Source organism: Carcharhinus amblyrhynchos, chromosome 12, assembly GCF_965287045.1.
Source record: "Carcharhinus amblyrhynchos chromosome 12, sCarAmb.v2.hapA, whole genome shotgun sequence".
NCBI lineage: Eukaryota > Metazoa > Chordata > Chondrichthyes > Carcharhiniformes > Carcharhinidae > Carcharhinus > Carcharhinus amblyrhynchos.
Genome location: NC_137335.1, coordinates 20,685,966 through 20,711,244, shown reverse-complemented (window position 1 = coordinate 20,711,244; position 25,279 = coordinate 20,685,966). Strand labels below are relative to the sequence as shown.

At 42.7% G+C, this 25,279-nt stretch overlaps 1 protein-coding gene across 2 annotated transcripts in view; it reads right to left on the bottom strand.

The window, feature by feature from the left end:
* Positions 1-25,279, bottom strand: part of LOC145350558 (cyclin-dependent kinase-like 4) — a 55,625-nt gene that overhangs the window by 14,372 nt on the left and 15,974 nt on the right. For both annotated transcript variants that reach the window (XM_080199759.1, XM_080199758.1), the window contains exons 2-6: positions 9,395-9,516; positions 6,759-6,831; positions 6,282-6,372; positions 3,336-3,536; positions 3,150-3,238 (exon numbers count right to left, since the gene is read on the bottom strand). In XM_080199759.1, coding sequence (XP_080055885.1) covers positions 3,150-3,238; positions 3,336-3,536; positions 6,282-6,372; positions 6,759-6,831; positions 9,395-9,516 — 576 coding nt within the window. The remainder of the gene's footprint in view (positions 1-3,149; positions 3,239-3,335; positions 3,537-6,281; positions 6,373-6,758; positions 6,832-9,394; positions 9,517-25,279) is intronic.

Below are 25,279 nucleotides of genomic sequence, written 5' to 3'. Positions count from 1 at the left end.
AGATTAAATCAGGAAACAAATTAGACTTATCAGAAAAGAAAAATGTACAGGATCATAGGGAAAAGGCATGAGAATGACACTAAGTAAATTGCTGATTCAAGGGCCGTGCAAACACAATGTTATAATATTACTATGTCTACCAAAATGTGAACACAGCCTCCTGCTGAGATAAATGGTTCTGGACCTTCTCAAACTCAGCCCAGTGTTCATAATCACCCAAGCTACTAAAACATATCTTGGAAAATTTCAACAGGGAGGTTCATTGAAACTGAAATACCAGATGATGCTTGATGTTTTTTAAAGCTTATAGCTGCTGTACTATTTCTACTTCAAAGCTAATTGTCTGTCAATCAATAGAGTGTAGCAGGTACTTAATTTCTTTTAATGTTCAACATCAGGGCCATTTCTTTCAAAGCTAAAGATCACTGAACTCTTAGATCTCAGTCATGACAGGAGAGTTTCCCAGCACAGTTCTCAGCAGTTTTGAATGCATTATGGTACTTTCTGCATTGTAAATGTATGTCAATATTTACACAATGATGGTCAATGAAATGATCAAGTTATCTTTGCAGGACAGAGCCCTATAATCAATTATTGCAGGAAAATCACATAAAGTTTACAATATAACATCCAATTATTGAAACTGAAAGAACAATTTTCTTTGTATGTCAAAGTCTATCAATCATAGAATCTGTACAGTGCAGAAGGAGGCCATTCATCCCATCAAGCCTGCACCAACAACAATCCCACCCAGGGCCTATCCCCAAAACCCCATGTATTTACCTTGCTACCGCCTGACACTGAGGGGCAATTTAGCATGGCAAATCAACCTAACCCACACATCTTTGAAGTGTGGGAAGAAACCGGAGCATCCAAAGGAAACCCTCGCAGACACAGGGAGAATGTGCAAACTCCAGACATGAAATAATTCCAGGAACAAATGACTGTTTTCTCTTTTAGTTTTCCACTTGGAATATTCCCTGTGGTCCATGACTCTTCTGAAGTACCATAAATGGCATCTCCTACCAAACTGGGCCCAGTTCCATGAAAATAGAACAGGAGGCTCAAATGTCCACCCATACTGAAGAAGGCATTGCTGAGCACAGGTTCACTATGCACAGCCTTATTCCACGACCATACTAATCTGCACAATGGGAATGCAGTGGAAATCCTAGAATTGGGTTCCATCCACCATTTTAAATCTCACACCTCCATTCTGACATAGACTGAGATATGAAAATCCAGGCCTCATTGTCTGAGCTCAAATGGGAAGGATAGTCACTTGAATATAGAGAACACTGTGCTTGTGGAACTTGATCTCTTAAATTAATTACTACCATATGGGTAGGGAAATAAACTGAGAGTATCTCCTGCAGTTCACAGGAGATATTCGTATCATAACAAGTCTTGCCTCTCTCTTCCACTCAAATTCTCCCCTTCTGAAGATATTATTCAGCATTGAGGCATTCAATTTCAGTGAGAAGCAAAACCCAGAGAAATAGGGAGAGAAACACTGCCTCATCTCTCAAGCATTTCCTACATTTTGTGCAATTGTTTGAGAGAAGGAAAAACACATCTCATTTTGGGGAGGAAGTTAGTATCACACCTGACCTTTACCTGGTAGTTGCAACATTTTCGCCACACCAAGGTGAGGAATATTTATAGCTAACATACTTCCTTAGCATCTAAAATGATAATGGGTGCATTTCTCCCAAATTGCCACTAAATGCTTAGGTCAGTGGGGAAACCAGAGTGTTTTCCATTGGTGCTGGCAGCGCCTGTCAGGTGAGATTCACCAACCTGAAAAATCAAAAACACAAATTCACGCATCTCAGGAATCTCACCTGCCAGGCCAGCTTTTCAGAGACTGGAAAGGGTGCCCTGATCTCCATGTTCACAGACAGCTCCACTCTCCCTTAAAAATGGAAATGGTGACCACCCCCCACTGAAATAGGGGAGCACCATCAACCCTTCAACAAAGAGGGAAATCGTCCTCACCTTCCCTCCACCCCCAGCACTGAAATAACACAAGGGTGACCTTTGAAGTTGCCTTTGAATGGCAACAAAGTACTTTTTAGTTCCTCTTTTGTGTAAACATTGTGGTTAGGAACCGGGGGCGTGGGGGGGAAATTCTACAGACTGGACCGATATTGTTTGGAAATAAATGTTCTCAAGGTTTGGAAGGCATTTCAAAAGGCTGTTAGTTTTCTATGAAAGCTCAGAAACTTTGAATAAATGCTGTGTAAAAACAATGGGGCTAAGTGCACAGCTCTGGAGAAGGGAGCCCCCCCCCGCAACCAACTGGGGGGGAAAGTGAGTAACTTCTTTCAATTAGAAGAGTTGAAAGGAATCTTCTCACATTTGCAGCTTCTTGTGGAGAGAAAGGAGAATCCCTTCTGCTGGATGGAGTGCTGCAGTGATTAGGAAGCCTTCCAGCTGTCCAAGGGGCATAGAGATTAAAGTGACCATGGAACTTCAAAGCTTTTAGAGGACAGAGAAAATAGAGAATACCTTATCCTTGGATGGTGTCTGAATTCACCATCCTAAAACTAAATAGCACCTTTCCCAGGGTTAGAAGGGGCAGTCCTTTTATGAGACCTCCATCCCAGCGGTGAGTGTCGAGGTCAACCCCTTGCCCCCAGCCCAAGCCCACCTAACTCCCAGGACCTTTAAAGAACCCTCCTCTAAAGCCTGGCAGTAAAGAAGGGGATTGGACCTACCTCCTTGACCCCTCCTTGTGATCCAACACTCCAGGTCCACATTGGTCATATCCAACACCAAAGCCTGCTTTGTTCAACTGCCACTGGGGATGTGGATGAATAGCAGGAGGCTGCTGAATGGCCCATCTAGCTCACAAATGGGCTTACAATGAGGTGTTTTTGCCTGGTCTGGGTGGAAGAGGGCCGGAACTTGATTGGGACCAGTGGGATGAGCTGAGTGAATCCCAACTGCTTTCATGGTTGGCAGAAATCCTATTTTAAACCTGATGCCTCATTCAGCAGGCGATCAGGATTCCCACCAGCAGTGAACCAGGGCCCACAAATACCCCCAATATTTGTACTGGTATTGTGTGACTCACAAACAAGTTCATACGTATTGTCTAAAAGATGTAAGAGTTGTTACATTATCTCCTGTACTGCACAATTTACCATGTCCTCAGGGTCTGGCTCAGGTATAGTAACACCCAGGAAAAATTGGTTAGTCCTGAATATATGCTCGTGTCTTGGAATAAGTTTACCTAAAAGAAAAGATCAAAATTACACAATAAGTATTTCCTATGTGTCAGAGATATGTTGAAGAAAGTGAATGGTTTACAAGATGATAAATTAGTTTACCCAGAGTCCTTATTATCAAGTAGATTTGATCCACATCTGATTTCCCAGGCCATAATGCCTGTCCAGAGATCAGTTCTGCAAAGACAGTACCTATAGCCCAGATATCTACTGCTGCCCCATACTGTGTATCTCCCACAAGCAGCTCAGGTGCACGGTACCATCGGGTTGCTACGTAGTCTGTGTAATCATCTCCCGGACTTGCTGTTGGGGGAAAATAAAATTGATATAATTTCACACTAAATAAAGTCTCTTCAGACCATATATTTCTTCACTTGTCATCTGAAAATTCACTTTCTCTTGCTGGTATGTTCATGAAATCATGGAAATATTTTTTTAAAACAAGTAAATAATAAAAACAAGTAAACCAAAAACTAATTAATGTACAAACATATTTTAAATAATTTGATTTACAGCATCATGGCACAATGGTTAGCACTGCTGTCTCACAGCGCCGGAGACCTGGGTTCAATTCTGGCCTCAGGTCACTGTCTATGTGGAATTTGTATGTTCTCCCCATATCTGCATGGGTTTCCTCCTGGTACTCCTGTTCCCTCCCACAGTCCAAAGGTATGCAGGTTTTGTAGATTGGCCATGCTGAATTGCCCTTAGTGTCCAAGATTGTGTGAATTGGGAGGATTAGCTATGAATGCATAGGCTTACAAGGATAGGGCAGGGGTTGTGGGCCTGGGCAACATAATCTTTCGGAGAGTCAGTGCAGACTTGATGGACTGAGTGGCTTCCTACTGCACTGTAGGGATTCTACGGTTCTATGACTACAGATGAAAATATTACAATTCAAAGGCTATTCCTGTGGCAGTAATTAATTCATAATGAGTTCATAAAAATAACAGTAGGTATCTTGCCATTGAATCTTTGCTCTTGGATCTAATGTTTTGTTGGGTTTTTAAAGGTTGTGTTAGCTCCACTTTCCTCTGACTTCTCCTTTTCTCTTTTTAGTTTTCTGTGTAATTGCGAATGTGCATAACTGACTTGGCCCCTTGGCCGTTCAAAAGATAGATACTAGGACCAGGATTCTCCCAAAAAATCCTAAGCCCCAATTCGCGTGAAAATGGGAGTAACTCATCATAGAATCCCTACAGTGCAGAAGGAGGCCATTCAACTCATTGGGTCTACACTAACCACAATCCCACCCAGGCTCTATTCCTGTAACCACACATATTTACCCTGCTAATCCTCCTGACACTAGGGTCAATTTAGCGTGGTCAATCAACTTAACCAGCTCATCTTTGGAGTATGGGAGGAAACCAGAGCACCCAGAGAAAATCCATGCAGACACAAGGAGAATGTACAAATGCCACATATTCAGTGACCCGAGGGTGGAATTGAATCCAGGCCCCTGGAGCGGTGAGGCAGCAGTGCACTGTGCCACCATGCCACTGCCGATTTTTTTAGCATGATTTTCAGATTGAATCTCCGACACTGTGCATCACAAAATGCATCAGCAGGATTCCCTCTGAAAATCAGGGGAAGGAGTCTATTCCCGCTGGAATGGCTGGCAGCATAGTGCTTATCAGGCCACTGCATATGCGCAGATTTGTCAGAGCGGAGACTGGCGAATGCGCAGTGGCCCCACATCGCCGGCGTCCCAATTACTGGCTAGCCCAATTGCTCGGGTCTGTTGAAGAGACACTAACTATGGACCTGCTAATCAGATGCTAATATTAACTTCAATATTGAAATTAGCTCTGTACTGATTTCCAGCATAGAGCTGATTACTCTCAAAAGTCTTGGAGCAGGAAATGCGTGGAGGCTGTGACGCCCAGCAGGAAGCCCTCCAAATGGCCTCTGCTGATGTCTCCTGGCCTATTGTGCTGCTACAGCAGTGCAGTGGGCTGGGAGAATTGGCCCTAGGCATCTCCAACAATTAGATAGATTTTACTTGATTACTGTTTCTTCAAAAAATATATTTTAAAAAACATTTCACTTGAAAATTACAGAAAATACAAAGAGTTCAACCTGTCTCTCTACAGCATGTTCCATTCTTTCTGTGCTGAATACAATTGTAGTACTCTTAATATCTACAATCTACATTCCATGCAGGCATACAGCCTGAGGGCAAAACATTTCAAATTGAAAACTACAGAAAACACAATAGAATTCAACTTTTCTTTGTACAATATGTCCCGCTTTGGGGCGCCTCCATACAATTTCTTGATATTCACTATGTTTACTCCATGACAAGCATATCGCCCAAGGGATTTTACATTTATTCTAGACCATTGGTGTACTATGACTGAAAGGCTTTGGGCAGGATTCTACAGCCTTACTCGAGCGAGAGCGGAAATTCCCATCTGAGGTGAATGGAGATTTCCGTTGTCAGGCTCTTGCCCATCCCGATTCTGTGACAGGCGAGCTGGTAGAGTTTCGGCCTTTTGGCAACTTGCCCAAGCTTTAGTGCATTCCTCAGCACATATCCTGCACCTTGAATGTTACAGTCTGCAATATTTGACCAAGGAAGACCAACTAGTTTCTGGAAGACCAAAGAGCATCTTTCACCAAGTTAATGGTCCTCCAACTGAAATTGATATGCTTCCCTGGAAATAGTCTATAGAGCAGAGTCCTGCATCATGGAGCTGCCTGGGATGTACCTCGACAAAAACCATTGCATCTCTTTACAGACATTCTTTGCAAATTTGCTTTCCAATGCCGTTTGCTTAGAATTTGTATGTTTAGACATTGAGTGAGGACTTGATTATGCTAGGCTGCAATGCTGCATTCACTTTTCAATCTCACATGAAAGTGGACAAGTTGGGGCCTTACCCCAGAACAAGTCCCAACTTCAAGTAAGAAAGGATAATAAGGGGCAGAAAATTAGAGGAAAGGATTAAAGAAAGGAACAAACCCTCAATATTTTTATATATTATAATATTTTGTCAATGTAAAATATCCTATTAATCTATAACATTGAAGTAAAAAATGGCATACTTAGTATCCTAGCAAATCCAAAGTCACACAGTTTGATGACACCTTGTTTGGTAATTAGAATATTTTCTGGCTTGACGTCTCTGTGAATACACTGGAAGAGGAGTATTAAATTAAAAAATAAAATCTGCTTATTTTTTTCCACATAAAATTTTAACTCAAAGGTGTAAAAGCACAGTTTATCACAGTTATTATCTAGAATAAATTCCTCTTGAATATTAATATTATTTTAAAACTAGGCACAATTGCATTATATAAAACAAGTTGATTATTATGCCACACACAGCATTTGCTGTGGTAACCTTACACAGTTTTCACAGTTCTCTTTTGTCAAAAGTTAAAACTTAAAAGTTAAAACTCAACTGCTAAGATGAATATTTTAGTATTTTTGATATTTCCTTTCTAAGAATTGCATTGTCAAATCCAGCATACTACAGAAAACCATTTTTTGTCAGAATGAGCTGTATGACAATAACTTACATTAAGTTTGTGACAAAAGTTAATAGCTTGAAGCATTTGCCACATGATGTTTTTAACCATTGCTTCCGGTAACCTAAACCAGAGAGATATGAGTCATCGTCATCTGAACTAGTGAATATTTTCAAATTTTAAAAACTGTATAAAATACAAGATATTTTTAGGTTTTGAATTTTATTCTTTGTTTTGTTAGAAAACTCAGTTCATAAAAAACAGTTCTCACAGAAGGATTATAAAACAAAATGTGACACTGAGCCATTTCAAGAGATATTAGGTCAGATGAGCAAAAATCTGATCAAGGGTGGGTTTAAGAAGCATGCTGAAAGGCAATGTGCCTTACAGCACCAGTCTCGTTAGGTGCACTGGCCATGATAAATTTGCCTTTAGTGTACCCGAACAAGCGCTGGGGTGTGGTGAAAAGGGGATTTTCACAGTAACTTCATTACAGTGTTGATATAAGCCTACTTGTGACACTAATAAATTAACTTGAAAGAGAAGTGGATGGCAGAGAAGTTTCAGGAGGAAATTCCATAAATTTAGGCAAGCAACTGAAGGTGCAGCCACCAATAGTGAAGCTAAAATCAGGGATACACAAGAGGCCAGAATAGGAATCTGGATATCTTGGAAGGTGATGGGGACAGAGAAGGTTAAAGATGGGCAGTGTCAACAAATATGTGTGTCGGGATTTGAACTCAAGGCAAGCATAGCGGTAATAATTGAATGGAACTTACTGTGACTCAGGAGAAGAACAACAGAGTTTTAGATAGTTGCAAGTTTACAGAGGGTGAGATTGACGAGGAGTGTGTTGGAATTGTCAAGTCTAGAAGTAACTAAGAAATGAATGAAGGTAGTAGCAGCAGATGAGATGAGATAAAAGCTGAGATGGAAATAAGCAGTCTTAGTGATAGCGCAGATATATGGTCAGAGGTTCATCAGGGTCAATTATGATACCAAGTTTACGAACAACTTGGATCAGCCTCAAATCATGTCAGGAGAGAGCTGGAGTCAATGGCTCGTAAACCGAATTTGTGAGCAGGACTAACACACAATGGTTTTGGTCTTTCTGATATTTAATTGGAGGAAATTTCTGCTCACCTAATACCACATGCTGGATAAGCAACCTTATGATTTAAAGGCAATAGAGGAATCAAGAGAGATCGTGGTGAGGGAGAGATGGGTGTCAACAGCAAACATGTAAAAATTGGTGCTGTTTTTTGTGATGATGTCACCAAGATGCAGTATATAGATGAGAGACAGGAAGAGGCCAAGGATAAACTCTTTGGGAATAACAGAGGTAAAGTAGTGGGAATGGATACAGATGCTATTGCAGGTGATTCTTTCTCTTTTATGATTAGATAGAAAAGAATGGAATGAGATTCAGTGCACAATCATTTTTAAAGTAGCTCAATAAGCTTAATGAGAAGGGGATTGCCACTTTTGAATAGTGGCTTTGGTAAAGGGTCCTTATAATGGCGTGCAGAATTTTGATGAACACAAAGAGATGCCTCTGGCTTCTCGTGGAGTATGGCTAATTACAGATTAATAGATTAAACTAGATACATACCATTTACAAGTGATAATATTAATTCCAAAAACTTCTCCGATGGATAAAAAGAATAGGGTTTATATTTACAATTTCACCGCTAAATCGTTTCTGAACTCACCCACCCATCAGTGCAATGGGGAGGGGAGAAAGAAGCAGAGTAGCAGAAGGGGCTAACAATGCTGTAACATCCTAGGGGGTAGAAGAGGAAAACTGGCAGTTGGGTCAAGCATTTAGATTACACACAACATCTTGCATTTATATTGTGCTGTTAACATAGTAAAGCGTTTCAAGGCACTCCACAGGAGAATTATTAAACAATATTTGACTCCGAGACACATAAATAAATGATAGAAGAGGTGATAAAATCTTTGTCTAGGAGATAAGTTAAAGGAGTTAAATCAAATTACCACTGAAAATTGGAAATTTTGTTTTGCAGATGGTGCAGCAAAGGCTGCAAGTTACAGACTGAAAGGTTCCACAGTGTGATTCCTTGGTTTAGCAATATATGAGCTCCTAATTGGCACCAACATGAAGTCATGCTGGAGAGGTAAGAAGCCTCTGAGGGGGTAGGATTGTGTGCTGAGCTTGGTACTGATATTGAAATCCAGACAATCTCATGCTAATAAGCTTTGCACTCTTTCTGGATGCGATGCAGTTCACAACATTCAAAAGGAGCTGAGAAGATCGCAAATCATTTGGTGTCGGGCATGAATTAAATTTTAGCTTCACGTTATCTTCCCACTCACCGCCATTTGTGCCAGTCATAGCAAGGTGGGCAAATTCTGCCTTTTGTCATCTGATGCTTAATTTGGATAGATCAATGAAAACAATCTACTAGCTCTCACTCTCAGCATATTAGCAAACACAGATAGGATTGTCATTTATATTCTTGAGATGAGTGGAACACTTGGGTCAGATGAGCATGTCAGATGGGTATTATCTGTAGCATAACACATAGAAACTAGAAGAACCATTGAACAAATTTCTTTTGAAGGAGTACAAATGAAATAAATCTAAACTTGCTTCTTTACAATCTTTCTCATTTGTATGCAGCATTTTTAGTAATCAGACATCTATGTTTAAACACTCCTACCCTCTGGGATACCTCTCCAGCTCATTTAATACAGTGTGATCACAGTACTCAAGCACAAGGTGCAATTTACGCTTTCTTCTGAATACTTCAAGTAGATTCACTAGGTTATTGTGCTTTAATTGCTGTAACAAAGATATAGAAAATTTGTTTAAATTTCTTACACTTTATGTTCTGTTCATTTCTTAAAAATTGGATAACATTGTGACACTTTGCACTCATCTCTTCACTGAATCAAGTTTATTTGCAAAACGCAAACTATGAAACACTGAGGATTGGATAGGTCTGGGAGTGTAAAGCTTAAAATGTTAATGAGAACAGAGAGAGAAATTTTATTATTGCATTTCCAAACAAAGAAGTCAAATATATATTGCAGTTGCATTGTATGAATATGCAAAGTTGCATCCTCCGCATTAGCCATGCAAGATCACTGAAAAGAAGTAAAACACATGAAAAATAATTCCATATCCACGATTGAGTCAGCAACCGGGCATTCGGCCCAAGCGCTTTTCCTTCCATTTCTTTCATCTAAACATATCAGCATACCCTTCGATTTTTCTTTCTCTCTAAAATGGTTATTTGACTTCCCCCTAATAACATCGACATATTTGCCTCAACTACCACCTATGTTATCATGTTCCACTTTTTTTTATCACTCCTTAGGTAAAGAAGTTCTCCTAAATTTCCTGTTCGGACACACTGAAGGACAATTTAGCATCATCAGTGCACCTAACCAGCATGTCTTTTGGAGTGTGAGAGGAAACTGGAGCACCCAAAGGAAACCCATGCAGACCCAGGGAGAACATGCAAACTTCACAGCGACCCCCAAACCAGGAATCGAACCCGCGTCCCAGGCACTGTGAGGCAGAAGCGCTAACCACTGTGCCAGTCTGCCATCCAAAACTACCATATTTTTGACCTGTATCCTTTGAATCTTCTACAAGTGGAGACACTTCTCTATGCTTATCCAATGAACCCCTTCTTCATTTTAAAGATCTCTATCAGGTGACTAGTCAGTCTCTTTTCTAGAGAAAAGCACTCACTTTTTTCGGTCTTTCCAGTAGTTATCATTCCACAACTCTGTTTAAAATATGGACACCTGAACTGTCCACAGTACTCCTAGTGTGGTCAGACCAAGGTTCTATTTGAAGTTAACATAACTTCGCTGGTTGTCAATTTTATCCTTCTGGAAATAAATCCAAGTGTTTGTTTGCTTTTTTATTCATGGGGCTTCATTATTCTGTCTCATTCCTTTTCATGATTTGTGCATATCCACCCCTAGGCCCTTCTCTTCCCCTATCCCATTTAGGTGGAATTTAAACCTAAAAAAAGGGAAAGGTTGGGATTGGTGAGAGGATAACGTCTGAGAGTCTGTTTCTCAAACCAAACTCACCTCCAATACACTCATTTCTGGCTTTAACCCAAGGCCAGAAGTTGGTCAGCTGATCACCCATTCCAACTCAAAGGAGATAGTTTGGTACATTGAAAAGGATATGGTCTGCCATGTGTAGATCTGTTGATGGTATTGTTATCTTTGAGTTCAAAGGCTGTGAGATTAAAAAACTGTAGGGTTTTTTAAAAAAAAGGAAAGTAGAGAGGAGACGATGCAAAATCATGACGATATTTATCAAGTATTTATCCAAGTTCTTTGGAAAATTACTATAGAATCTGCTTCAGTTCAGGCAATGCATTCCATATCACAACTACTCACTGTGTAATAACATATTTTTCATGTTGCCCCTCATTCTTTTGCCAGTCAACTTGCTCCTGTGTTTCTGGGCAACACAGTTGTTCAGGCAGCATGGTGGCACAGACGTTAGCACTGCTGCCTCACAGCACCAGGGACCCGAGTTCAGTTCCCGGCTTGGGTCACTGTCTGTGTGTGGTCTCCTCCCACATCCAAAGATATGCAGGTTAGATGGATTGGCCATTCTAAATTGACCGTTAGTATCAGGGGGTGTCTAGCTGGGTAAATGCATGGGATTATGGAGATAGGGTCTGGGTGGGATTATGGTCAATGCAGACTCGATGGGCCGAATGGCCTCCTTCTGCACTGTAGAACTCTATAAACCCTCCTATCAAGTGGAAATAGTTTCTCTATTTGCACTCTATCATGACTTTGAACACCTCTGTCCTCAAACCTCCTCAATGGATTAAGGATTTTCCCATTGAAATGGGTGACAATAATTTCCAAGATCTCAGTAACTGGCTGCTATCGAAATGACTGATTTAAGAACATAAGAACATAAGAAATAGGAGCAGGAGTAGGCCATCTAGCCCTTTGAGCCTGCCCCGCCATTCAATAAGATCATGGCTGATCTGTCGTGGCTCAGTTCCACATTCCCGCCCTCTCCCCATAACCCTTAATCCCCTCTCTTATCAAAAACCCATCAACCCGCTTCTTAAAAATATTTAGTGAGGTAGCCTCCACCACTTCAATGGGCAGAGAATTCCAGAGATTCACCACCCTTTGAGTGAAGAAATTCTTCCTCAACTCTGTTCTAAATCGCCCCCCCCCTTTATCTTGAGGCTGTGCCCCCTAGTCCTACTGTCCTTTCTGAGCGGGAAGAGTCTCTCCACCTCTATCCTATCCATCCCATTCATCATCTTATACGTCTCAATGAGATCTCCCCTCATTCTTCTAAACTCTAACGAGTACAAGCCTAGTTTATTCAGCCTCTCCTCATAGCTCAACCCCCTCAACTCCGGCATCAGCCTAGTAAACCTCCTCTGCACTCCCTCCAAGGCCAAAATATCCTTGCATAAGTACGGCGCCCAAAACTGCACACAGTACTCCAGCTGCGGCCTCACCAATGCCCTATACAGCCGCAGCAAGACCTCCCTACTTTTATATTCAATCCCCCTCGCTATGAAGGCCAGCATCCCATTAGCCTTCCTGACCACCTGCTGCACCTGCAAGCTGGGTTTTTGCGACTCATGCACAAGGACCCCAAGGTCCCTCTGCACTGTCGCCTGCTGCAGTTTTTCGCCACGTAAGTAATAATCCTTCCTACCATTATTCCTACCAAAGTGGACCACCTCGCACTTGCCAACATTAAATTCCATTTGCCATTTCGTGGCCCATTCGCCCAGCCTATCTAGATCCTTCTGCAGACTCTCCACACCCTCCGCACAATTTGCCGTTCCACCATTCTTGGTGGATTTAAATATAGAAAACACGCTTCAGTCATTTCCCACTAGCACTGAGGTATCTTGGCTGCTGTTGACATATGTTAGATAATTATCAACACTTTGCCTGTGATTTTCCAGCATTATCAAAACGTATATATAAAAGTATTGTGCAAATATGTACTCTTTTATTCAAGTCAGTACATTTTGTTCTGCCATTTCTATCAGATTCATTTATGCTTAACACTATTTATGACAAAGAGGACTGAGGTTCAATTTTAAACCTTGCTTACGTTATGTGGAATGCCGATTTAATTAAGATTTTGCTGACGGTGTTGAATTCATCCACATTCAAGGTTCAGTTAGGTGTTCCATTGAGATGGTAAATGCAGTGTTGCTGTGTTGATACTGTGTGAGACCTGAGCTAGTCAGTCACATCTTGCAACTTTTACCCACCACTCCCAGTACAAGGACAACAATAATCTCCTCCTCAATGCCAACAAAACAAAGGAGATAACCATCTACTTCAGGATGCATGGTGGAGAACATGCCCCTGTGTGCATCAATGGGGACAAAGTAGAAATGGTCGAGAGCTTCAAGGGCTTAGGTATCCAGATCATCAAAAACCTGTTCTGGTACCCCCATTCTGACACTATAGTTAAAAAAGCCCACCAACGCCTCTAATTTCTCAGGAGACTAATGAAATTTGGCATGTCAGCTACAACTCTCACCATCTTTTACAGATGCACCATAGAAAGCATTCTATCACAGCTTGGTATGGCTCCTGACTGCAAGAAGTTAGAAGAGGTTGTGAATGTAGCCCGATCCATCACACAAACCAGCCTCTTATCTATTGACTCTGTCTACACTTCCCACTGCCTCGGAAATCAATCTGCATAATTAAGGATCCCACGTACCGCACACCTACCCTCTTCCACCTTCTTATGTCAGGAAAAAGATACAAATGTCTGAGGTCATGTACCAGCCAACTCAAGATCAGCTTCTTCGCTACTGCCATCAGACTTTTGAATGGATCTACCTCTCATAAGAACATAAAAAATAGGAGCAGGAATAAGCCATCTAGCCCCTCGAGCCTGCCCCACCATTCAGTAAGATCATGGTTGAACTGATAGTGGTTCAGTTCCACTTACCACTGTAGGATTACTGCACCCACACCCCAATCCCTCTCTTGTGCCATCCAATTTCCACCCTCCCCTGAGACTCCAGATCACCTCTGATACCAATCCCTCCCCACTCATCCCACCTTCAGATCTACAAATCCTCAGACCATAGAGCCCCCAAACTCCTCCAGTCTACTACCCTGGGTTGGTGACCCATTCGATTGATCCTTTCTCCACCTTCCCAAATGGATTCCTCCCTCTCCTCCATACTCATAGCACCAATTAAACCCCCTTTGTATCTACCACAAGTTGCCCATATGTCCCCTCTCCAATCCAGTTCCATTCCCATCAATCTGTTCTCCTCCCTTACAAATAAACAACCACTCTCAAATCCCAATCAACCCCTTCTAACATTAGCTCCCCACCACAGATTTATCTGCTATTGTGGCCTTCACTGGCCAGGTCACCACCACATGGATTCCAAGCTTGTCAATCAAGCTTGCCCCCAGTTAGGGAACCTAACTGTCAGTGCTCACTGGTTGAGTAAATTGAAAATAGAAGTCAATACATGTTTGGGTACAAAGGGGATTAAATATGTGGGATAGTGCAGCTTCAGTAGAGCTTAATTAGAAGATGAATCATGATATTTTGAAAGGAGGAACAAGCTCAAAAGACCAAATGGCCTACTCCAGTTCCTATTTCTTAGGTTCTAAACAACATCAGCTAAATGGGAGTCAGAAAGGGAAATTGGGTGGCCAGCAGTTTCAAATGAATAAGATCACTGGAGCAGAAGATGGAATTCATGGACAAGATAAGTTTGAGGAAGCATAAAGAGGGAAAGGTGTGTGCTCAGGGTTGGGAAGCAGATCCGTGCACAATGTGGGAATTGCTGGCTAGGCCAGCATTTATTGTCCATCCCTAGTTGCCCTTCAAAAGGTGGTGGTGAGCTGCCTTCTTGAACTGCAGTCACTGAGGTGTAGGTGCAATGCTGTTAGGCACAGTCCTTGAACTGAGTGGCTTGTTTGGCCATATTAGAGGGCATTTTAATAGTCAACCACATTGCTGGGAGTCTGAAGTCTGGTCTCCACCTTGCATTAGAAGCAGACCAAGAAGGTTCACTAGATTGGTCCCTGAGGTGGGAGGGCTGTCCTATGATGAGAAGCTGAATAAACTGGGCCTATCTTTTAAACTCCAAAGGATGAGAGGTTTCTCATTGAAACATACAAGATTCTGAAGTGTATTTACAGGGTAGACATTGAGTTGTTTCCATGAACTGCGGTTTAAACGCTGGAGTACATGTTGATTAACTGGGGCAGAGCATTTTCATGTGATATGAGAAGGCAACTGCCCAATACCTCCTTAACTTTGGTGAAGATGAAATTTTCTCACCACAGCAGAACATCCAAGCCAGATAAATGGCAAACCTTTCCCCCCAATCTGTTAGATAATCCTTGGGATCACCCTCAAGGTGATTGTCTGTGGGTGTTGAGGTGTGGTAGTCCACACACCTGCACAAATAGCAGATGGCTTTGATCTTGACAAGGTACCCCTAAGGTCAAAACACATTGAGTTGTGGCCTTATGCACATTAACTGAGGCAATCTTTAAATGCATTTAAAATGTGTACCGTTTTCAAGTCTAATTACTTATGTTAGTCCAAACACTTTGGTATGTTCCTGTATACAAACTGTTGCACCATAACTGGGCTGACATACCAGTCCTGCAAACTGGATGCTTTGCTGCATTCAGTGCTCTTTGGAATTGGGGTACACTGGGATCTTTGCTGCTTCCATTGTTTTGAAACTGAGGACTCCTCACTCACTTTACTGCCTTTGCCCTTTGTTGAATTTTCTGCTGTAGTGGTTTTCTCCAACTTTTACAGATGCACCATAGAAAGCATTCTTTCTGGTTGTATCACAGCTTGGTACAACTCCTGCTCTGCCCAAGACCGCAAGAAACTACAAAAGGTTGTGAATGTAGCCCAATCCATCACACAAATCAGCCTCCCATCCATTGACTCTATCTACACTTTCAGCTGTTTCGGCAAAGTAGCCAGCATAATTAAGGACCCCACTCACCCCGGACGTTCTCTTTTCCACCTTCTTCCACCGGGAAAAAAGTACAAAAGTCTGAGGCCACGTACCAACCAATTCAAGAACAGCTTCTTCCCTGCTGTCATCTGACTTTTGAATGGACCTACACTATACTTCTAGTTGTGCCTATAATTTCCCAACCTTATTAACCATTGCAGTTAGACACAGAGGGACTCCAAAACAAATGTAATCTCTTTATACGTTTTATGACTGCACCTAATTCTGGATAAGTTCTAACTCAAATATACCTCCCCAGATTCTGCACACTTATATACATTTTTGTAATATTAGGTCTGAGTGCCCAAGCCACTGTTTAATGATGTTAAAGTCTCTCCAACCTGTCCATTGTCTTGAGCTATCTCCATTCATTACTAGTTATTGTCTTGGTATTAATGCTACATTTTTTATTGCGTATTTGTGCATTGAGTTTATTCTCAATTGTCTTTGTCTCAAATAAGTTGATCTTTCTCCATACCCTAGCTATGACTGTAAAACTACATTCTGCACTCTCTCCTTTCCTTCTTATGAACACAAATTTTCTCTGTATAGCGTGCAAGAAACAATACTTTTCACTGTATACTCATACATGTGACTATTAAATCAAATCAAATCAAAATCATGCCCTTCTTTGTATGACATGGAGTAGCCACAGTTTTCCATTTATGACAGTGGTCATCCAAGCCATCATCATTTGTCTGGAGATCAAACATAGACCATTTCCATTGGAACTCTATGTACAAACCCCCAGATAAAGGGGGAATAAATGTCCCTACTGTGAACAGGAAGTAGATGCAAATGGTCCTGTTGCTCGGAGACATCAATCAAGAATCAGGTAAGCATGAACACTAAAAGGTGGGCCATGCAAATGGGCCTTGACCAGGACTCTCATAGTTGCACACTCTCATGGCAAAATAGCATGGCTGAGAGAGAGCAGGCCTGCAGGGTAGTCTGCGTTTGAGAGCACAATATGCCATCTGATAGTGACACAAGCAAAAGCCACAGTACCCTGCATTTGTCCAACTCCATTACCACCACAAGCCCTCACAATAACATTAGACATTGATGAGATATAGAATGTGATTCATGTATGTAAGCAGATATATCTGGGTGAGCCTATTCAAAGCAGGAAGCCTTGCATGTTGTTTCTTTTTGCATTTGTCATGCTGGAATGTTAAAAGGATGAAAGTGGGGAAGGAATGGGAGGGGCTGCAGATCCTGGCCAATTGTATCTGTGTGACCATGGAACCTGTCCACAATGAGAAAGAGGACTTGGCAGGAGAAAGACTCCTCTGCAAGAACAGCAGGGGACCATGCCAGTCTTGGATTCAGTATAGGATGAGGTCCCACAATCTGATGTGCTCTGGAAAAGTGAGTTGTTCAGCACAAGCACATGGCTTTCCAAGTGATGGTTCACATCTGAATGTTGCACCTATGATAGACCTGGCACATACCTTTCCTATGGCAAGAAGGCTTGTATGTCTAAGCTGTCAAGTAGAAATGTGAGGGAACACTGCAATACACTGCTAAATTCAAGGGATTTGTCTCTGGAGGCATGATACATCAGGTTAATATAACCCTGTGAGGTGTATCAGTAGGACACAAGGGGGCATAATGCCAAGTAGATGGCCCGGACTATGGGTGGGTCCTCAAGGCTACAGGAACAAAAAGAAGATCCATGGAAGTAGCCAGGGTGCCCGCCAGATTGGTTGTCAGGGATGGAGAATCACCCATAGCAGGTGCTAAAGGCGCTGGTGATGTACCTTGGACATGATGGTAATAGTGGAGGTGATCCTGTTAGTTTATGAAGCAGACGGGGCATTGTTATACGAAGAAGTGTGAAGGTTGCATAAAGGGACTGCAATTATGGTTGGAAGCCAAAAGCAATAGCTTGCACAATGTGAACAAGTAAATTTAATTCATTCCTTTTGCGTCTCACACAGATCCCAGCACTGCTTGCTAACTGCCCAACCGTGGCCACTTCAGCCCTTATGCATGAGATGTCCAAAGAGGGGACAGCATATCTGATTAGCCTACATGCTGCCAACACAGATACCAACACAGTGGAGGGATATAGTATGCAGTTTTGGGCACACAAGGGCACTGCACCAGCATACTGGAGAATTGCCTGAGTCAGAGACATCTGTCTCTTTGGAGGAGGGAGGAATGTCACAAAAATGTTCTAATAGACACAGCAGAAGGGCTTCAGGAGTCATCTTATGGGCTACAGTATTTGGATCACCAGCAGCAGATGTGTGAATATCTAGCAAGTTCCCAGGGGCAATGTGAGCTCAGGCACTGCAAGTAGAGGAATCCATGGTGGTGAAGAGCTCTGCCTTGTCTCGGGCACTCGACTTCATGAGTTCCAACTATGAGAGAATAGCTAATCTCATAGAGAGACATGCAACACCATTTGGAGTATGCAAGGATACAAGGTTCTTACAGTTGACTGGAGCAGTCTGCTCAGCATTTGAGTGCTAACATCCTTTGAATATGTGAGGAGCTGCATTTCCTTAACAGGATATTCCCACTGATGGCATAATAGTGGCTGGAATGGATGATGCTGTGCCCCAGTAGCCAACTCCATACAACCCATTGGAAGGCCAACCTAAGACTTTGGAAGTTAGTGAGGGGAGGTGAGGTTTCTGAGAGCCACTCAACATTCTCATCTTCTGATTCCCCAACGCCTGCGTCACATCCCTTGATTTCTCTATTTGTCTCAGTTAAAGCAGCTGCCCCTACAAAATTGCAAAGTGCGCATCTTAGGTAGGTCCCAAAAGGTCCTTGAATGACGAAGCCAGCCACCATTCTCCTCAATGCCATATAGTTGATCAGCCTGTTTCCACCTCACAGAATATCATACATCTTTGTGATGGATGTGCTCTCCAAAATCGGGTTTGGGGATGGAATCTGCAATTGGATCCAATTGATCTACACAAACATCAGTAGTACAGTTTCAATCAATGAGTATTTTTCACTTCGTCTGGAGTTCGAAAATGGATCATGTTTACAAGGACACAACGTGCAAACCACTAGATAAAGGAGGGAAAACGTGCCTTATGGTCCACATTAAGTATATATGGTGAATATTAAATGTATCAGAATTGTATTGAAGTACCTCAGAATGCAGCTTGTTCTACGTAGAAAAGTTGAATATCATCACACTTCCTGTGGTGGCCATTTTGAAATGGTTCCAATATTCTTTCAGGAATTTTCCAAATAAGGTACATTTTTTCAAAAGCAAAGCCTACATGCAGACCTTTTCTAACCAAGTTAATATCTCAGGGCTTTGAGAACATCATGCTGCAAAAGTGCATTCACTACAAAAGCAAAATAATGCCAAATGTCTTAAATATGAACAGAAAATTCTGGAAATGCTGAGCAGGTCAGACTGAGCACTTCCAGCATTTCCTGTTTTTTAAGACCATACCCTAATTCTGCTAAAGTGGCAAAATCTCGGGTCATCCAGGCTTTATAGGCAACAACAAACATGAAAAGTAAATGTAGACAGATTTAACATTGAAAATTTGCGTGGGAATTGCTTATGCAGTTTTAAGTTTTATTGTACTCTGCATATTGAATTACAGTACACTTAGCAGAGAAAGGGACCTTTCGGTCCATCATACATGTGCCATCTCTTTGAAAGAGCTATCCAGCTAGATCCATTCTTTCCCCTGCAAGTTTTTCCTTTCCAAGTATACATCCAATTCCCTTTCAACTGAGCCACAAGCTCTCTTCCATAGCTATAAACTATATCCATCCCCCTGACAACTGTTTGAAACTGAGCTGAACTGTTTACAGATTTTGTGCTCTGCTTTAACTCATCTGCTGATGAAATGCCTTTGTTATCTCTAGATTTGACTATTCAAATGCTATTTTGGTCAGGTTGCCATCTTTCACCATAAACTGGAACTCATCCAAAATCTTCTGCCTGAAACACATACCAAGACCCAATCAACCATTAACCTTTGCTCACTGGCCTATATTGGCTCAAGGTCTTGCGCCATCCCAATTTAAAAAAAACCCTGTTGACAAATGTATCACAATTGTTTTGAAGTATCTCAGAGTGCGACTTGATCTATTCTCATCCTACCTTTCTCTGAAACCTACAGCCTTTATGATTTCTGTGCTTCTCCAAATCTGGCCTCTTACATATTGTCAATATTCATTGCCATAGATGGTGATGCATCCAACTGCTTAAACCCTAAATTGTTTTGTATCTCTTATTCTCACCTTGAAGATGTGGTTGACTCTCAGCTGCTTTCAGAAGTGGCCTAGCAAGTCATTCAATTGTAATAAATCACTACAAAGTCCCAACAAAGAAGTGAAACCGGACGAACCACTTGGCATTGACCTAGGCACCAGAAAACAAACAGCCCTGTCAAACCTGCAAAGTCCTCCTTACTAACATCTGGGGGCTACTGCTAAAATTGGGAGAACTATCTCAGAGTAGTCAAACAACAGCCTGACAAAATCATTCTCACGGAATCATACCTCTTAGATAATACTCAGTTACCACCATTACCATCCCTGGATACAAAGAACAAAACAAAGAACAAAAACTGCCCGGGAAACAGGCCCTTCGGCCCAACGAGCTCGCGCTGCCATTTTAACATTACCAGTCCCCCCCTCCACGCATGACCCTTATCTATTGTTTATGGCATTCCACATTGAGGGAAACTAATTTAGGGACAATTTATTACCTCCAATCAGCCTAATAGCACATCTTTGGAGTGTGGGAGGAAACCAGAGCACCCAGAGAAAACCCACACAAGCATGGGGAGAATGCGCAAACTCCCACAGACACTGGCCCAAATTCATGTGTCTGCACAGCAAACAGTGATAGTCACTGAGCTGTCATGTTGCCCAGCATCTGGTCCAGTTTAAGCACACACTAACGACATGAAGCACTAGGCCACATTTGAACATTCAAGAGCAGCCCAGGTACGACCCACCGCATGTATGCCCCTCATTGTACAACAAGGCAGACCGACTTAAAACCTGTGAATTAAAAGAGAAAAACATTATTATCATATCACATCCTTTTACATTACCAGGGATGTCCCAATGCTAATGAACCTTATTTAAAACAATCTCCTATATCCTCCCATCTCCAACCCACTCATGTGCCTGTCTAAGTTACTCTTAAACAACTCCAGCGTGCCTGCCTCCACCACCTTACTTGGCAGAGCATTCCATACCCCCACTACCCTTTGTGTGTAAAACCTCCCTCTAATATCTTTGTTATACCTCTCCCCCCTCACCTTAAGCCTGTGGCCCCTCGTACTGTGTGTCTCTAACATAGGAAATAGCTTACCTCTGTTTACTCTATCTATATCCTTCATAATCTTATATACCTCTATTAGATCCCCCCTCAGTCGCCATCTTTCAAGGGAAAACAGCCCCAGTTTGCTCAATCTTTCCTCGTAACCCAGTCCTTCCATACTAGGCAACATCCTGGTAAACCTCCTCTGCACTCTCTCCAGAGTCTCCACGTCCTTCCGGTAGTAAGGCGACCAGAACTGGACACAGTACTTTAAATGCGGCCTAACCAACGTTCTATACAACTGCAACATTAGACTCCGGCTCTTATATTCTATACCCCTTCCTATAAAGGCTAACATACCGTAGGCTTTCTTCACAACCTTCTCCACTTGTACTGCCACCTTCAAAGACTTGTGCACTTGCACCCCCAGGTCTCGCTGCATTCCTATACTCTTTATAGGCTTACCCTTTATCATATAACTCCCCCCTACATTATTCCAGCCAAAATGCATCACCTCACATTTATCCGGATTAAACTCCATTTGCCATATATCTGCCCAATATACCAGCCTATCAATATCCCGTTGTATTGCCAGACACTGCTCCTCACTGCCCGCCAATCCAGCCATCTTAGTGTCATCTGCAAATTTGCTGATCACACCACTTACTCCCTCTTCCAAGTCATTTATATATACTACAAAAAGAAGAGGTCCCAGTACTGAGCCCTGCGGCACACCACTAGTGACAGACCTCCAGCTAGAAAAGGACTCCTCCACTACTACTCTCTGTCTCCTCTTAGCAAGCCAGTTCTCAACCCATGTAGATACCTGGCCTTGTATCCCATGAGCCTTAATCTTTTCTACCAACCTACCATGAGGGACTTTGTCAAACACCTTACTGAAATCCATATAGACGACATCAACAGCTCGTCCTTCGTCAACCATTTTTGTCACCTCCTCAAAAAATTCTACCAGATTCGTAAGGCAAGACTTCCCCTTTACAAAGCCATGCTGCGTATCCTTAATCAGATCGCAACGCTCTGAGTGCTCATACATCCTATCCCTAAGAGTCCTCTCCATCAACTTGCCTACCACTGACGTCAAACTGACCGGCCTATAGTCACCCGAGTTATCCCTCCTACCCTTTTTAAAAAACAGTACCACGTTCGCTATCCTCCAGTCCTCTGGGATCTCACCTGTGTCCAAAGAAGAGACAAACATTTGCGTCAGAGGCCCAGCAATGTCATCTCTCGCCTCCCTAAGCAGCCTAGGATAAATACCATTGGGCCCTGGAGATTTATCAGTATTAATGCTACTTAAAAGCCCTAACACTTCTTCCCTCGTAATCGATAGTTTCTCCAGTTGGTCTAAAGCTCCCTCGAAGACCGTACCAGACATCAAGCCCCTCTCCTTCGTGAACACCAACGCAAAGTATTCATTCAGGATCTCCCCCATTCCCTCGGACTCTAAGCACAATTCCCCTCCCCTGTCCCTGAGGACACCGATTTTTCCCCTAGCCACCCTTTTGTTCCTAACATAGGAGTAAAACGCCTTTGGATCTTCCTTAATCCTACCTGCCAAAGCCATTTCATGCCCCCTTTTTGCCTTCCTAACTCCCCTTTTGAGATCCCTCCTACTCTCTCTCTGTACTCCTCCAACGCTCTCTCCGTTCCCAGTTGCTTAGACCTAACATACACCTCTCGTTTCTTCTTGACCAGGTCCTCAATATCTCTAGTAATCCATGGCTCTCTAATCTTACCTTTCCCATCCTTCCTCTTAACCGGCACATGCCTTTCCTGCACCCACTTCAGTTTTCCCTTGAAAGACTCCCACATACCTAACGTGGACTTGCCCTCCAACAGCCTATCCCAGTCTGTATCCCTAAGCTCCTGCCTAATCCGGCTGTATCTAGCCTTTCCCCAATTTAGCACCCTCCCCTTAGGACAGCACTTATCTTTTTCCATTAGTATCCTAAAGTAGACAGAGTTGTGGTCACTATTAGCCACATGTTCACCTACGTCCTGTCCTACCAGTAGGATAGATCCAGCAGAGGTGGTGGCGGCATATTGGTATACAGTCATAAGGGAGTTGCCCTGGGAGTCCTTAACATCGATCCCAGATGCCATGAAGTCACATGGTTTCAAGGCAAATATGGGCAAGGAAACCTGTTACCACGTACCATCCTCCTTCAGTTGATGCATCAGTACTCCTCCATGTTGAGCAACACTTAGACAAAATACTGAGAGTGATAAAGGCATGACATGTCCTCTGGATGAGGGATTTCAATGTCCACTACCAAGAATGGCTCAGCAGCAGCACTACTGATCAAGCTGGTCGGGTCCTAAAGGATATAACTGCTAGACTGGGTCTGCAGCAGGTGGTGAAGGAACCAACAAGAGGAAAAACTATACTTGACCTCATCCTTACCAATTTTTTTTCCAGAAATATACTTTATTCATAAAAATCTCAAATAACTATTGCAACTCTACATGGCTTTGAATTGCAAACAGTGCAGAATCAAAACATTTTTACACTTTTATACAAATTACAGTCATTACATTTCAATACTTAAAGCTATATACATGCCTCAATAAATTACTGTGTGCCGTTATTGCTCAGATTGGCACTCAGTTACGCAGGTCGAGGGTATTCTGCAGGTCCCGGGCCCTCGGTCTGCCTCCGTTAAAAGGCCTTATAGTATGGCCTTTCCCCATTGTGCCTTTGCGGCAGCTGCCCCAAGCTTCAGCGCGTCCTCAGCACGTAGTCCTGGACCTTGGAATGTGCCAGTCTGCAACACTCGGTCAAGGACAGTTTTTTTCTGCTGACCTCATCTTTACCAATCTGCCGACTGCAGATGCATCTGTCCATGACAGTATGGTAAGACTGACCATCGCACAGTCCTTGTGGAGAAGAAGTTCCGCCTTCACATTGAGAATAACCCCAATCGTATTGTGAGGCATTATCATGTGGTAAATGGGGCAGACTTCAAACCAATCTAGCAACTCAAGACTGGACATCCATGAGGTGCAGTTGGCCATCAATAGGAACTGTAATCCAACACAATCTGCAACATCATGGCCTGACATATCCTCCCCTCAATCATTACCATCAAGCCAGGGGATCAACCCTGGTTCAATGGAGAGTGGAGGGGGCATGCCAGGAACAGCACCAGGTATACCTAAAAATGAGGTGTCAACCTGGTGAAGCTACCAAACAGGACTACTTGCATGCCAAACAGCAAAAACAGCAAGTGATATACAGAGCTGAGCAATCCCAATGGTGGTGGGCAATTAAACAACTCACTAGTGGAGAAGGCTCCACAAATATCCACATCCTCAATGAGGAGGAGCCCAGCACAAGACTGCAAAAGATAATGCTGAAGTACTCACAGCAATCTTCAGCCAGAAGTGCCAACTGAATGATCCATCTCGGCCTCCTCCAATGATCCATAGCATCTCTGATGTCAGTCTCCAGCCAATTCAATTCACTCCACATAATATCAAAAAGCAGTTTCAGGCACTGAATACTGCAAAAGCAATGGACCCTGATAACATTCCAGCAATACTACTGAAGATTTGTGCTCCAGAATTTGCCATTCCCCTAACCAAACTCTTCCAGTACAGTTACAACACTGGCATCTACCCAATAATTTGGAAAATTGCCCAGGTATGTCCTGTACACAAGAAGAAGGACAAATCCAAACCAGCCAATTATCATCAATCAGTCCATTCTCAATCATCAGTAAAGTGATAGAAGGGGTCATCGACAATACTATCAAGCACTACCTGCTGAGCAATAACCTGCTCAGTGACACCCAGTTTGGCTTTTGCCAGGGTCACTCAGCTCCTGACCTCATTACAGCCTTAGTTCAAACATAAATGAAAGAGCTGAATTCCATAGGTAAGGTGAGAGTGATAGCCCTTGACATCAAGGCCATATTCGACTGAGTGTGGCATCAAGGAGCCCTAACAAAACTGCAATCAATGAGTATCAGGGCGCAAACACTACGCTAGTTGGAGTCATACCTGGTACGTAGAAAGGTGGTTGTGGTTGTGGAGGGTCAGTCATCTCAGCTCCAGGATATTTCTGCAGGAGCCCCTCAGGGTAGTGTCCTAGACCCAACAATCTTCAGCTTTTCATCAATGACCTACCCTCCATCAGAAGGTCAGAAGTGGGAATGTTCACCGATGATTGCACAATGTTCAGCACCATTAATGACTCCTCAGACACTGAAGCAGTCCATGTTCAAATACAACAAGATCTGGACAATATCCAGGCTTGGGCT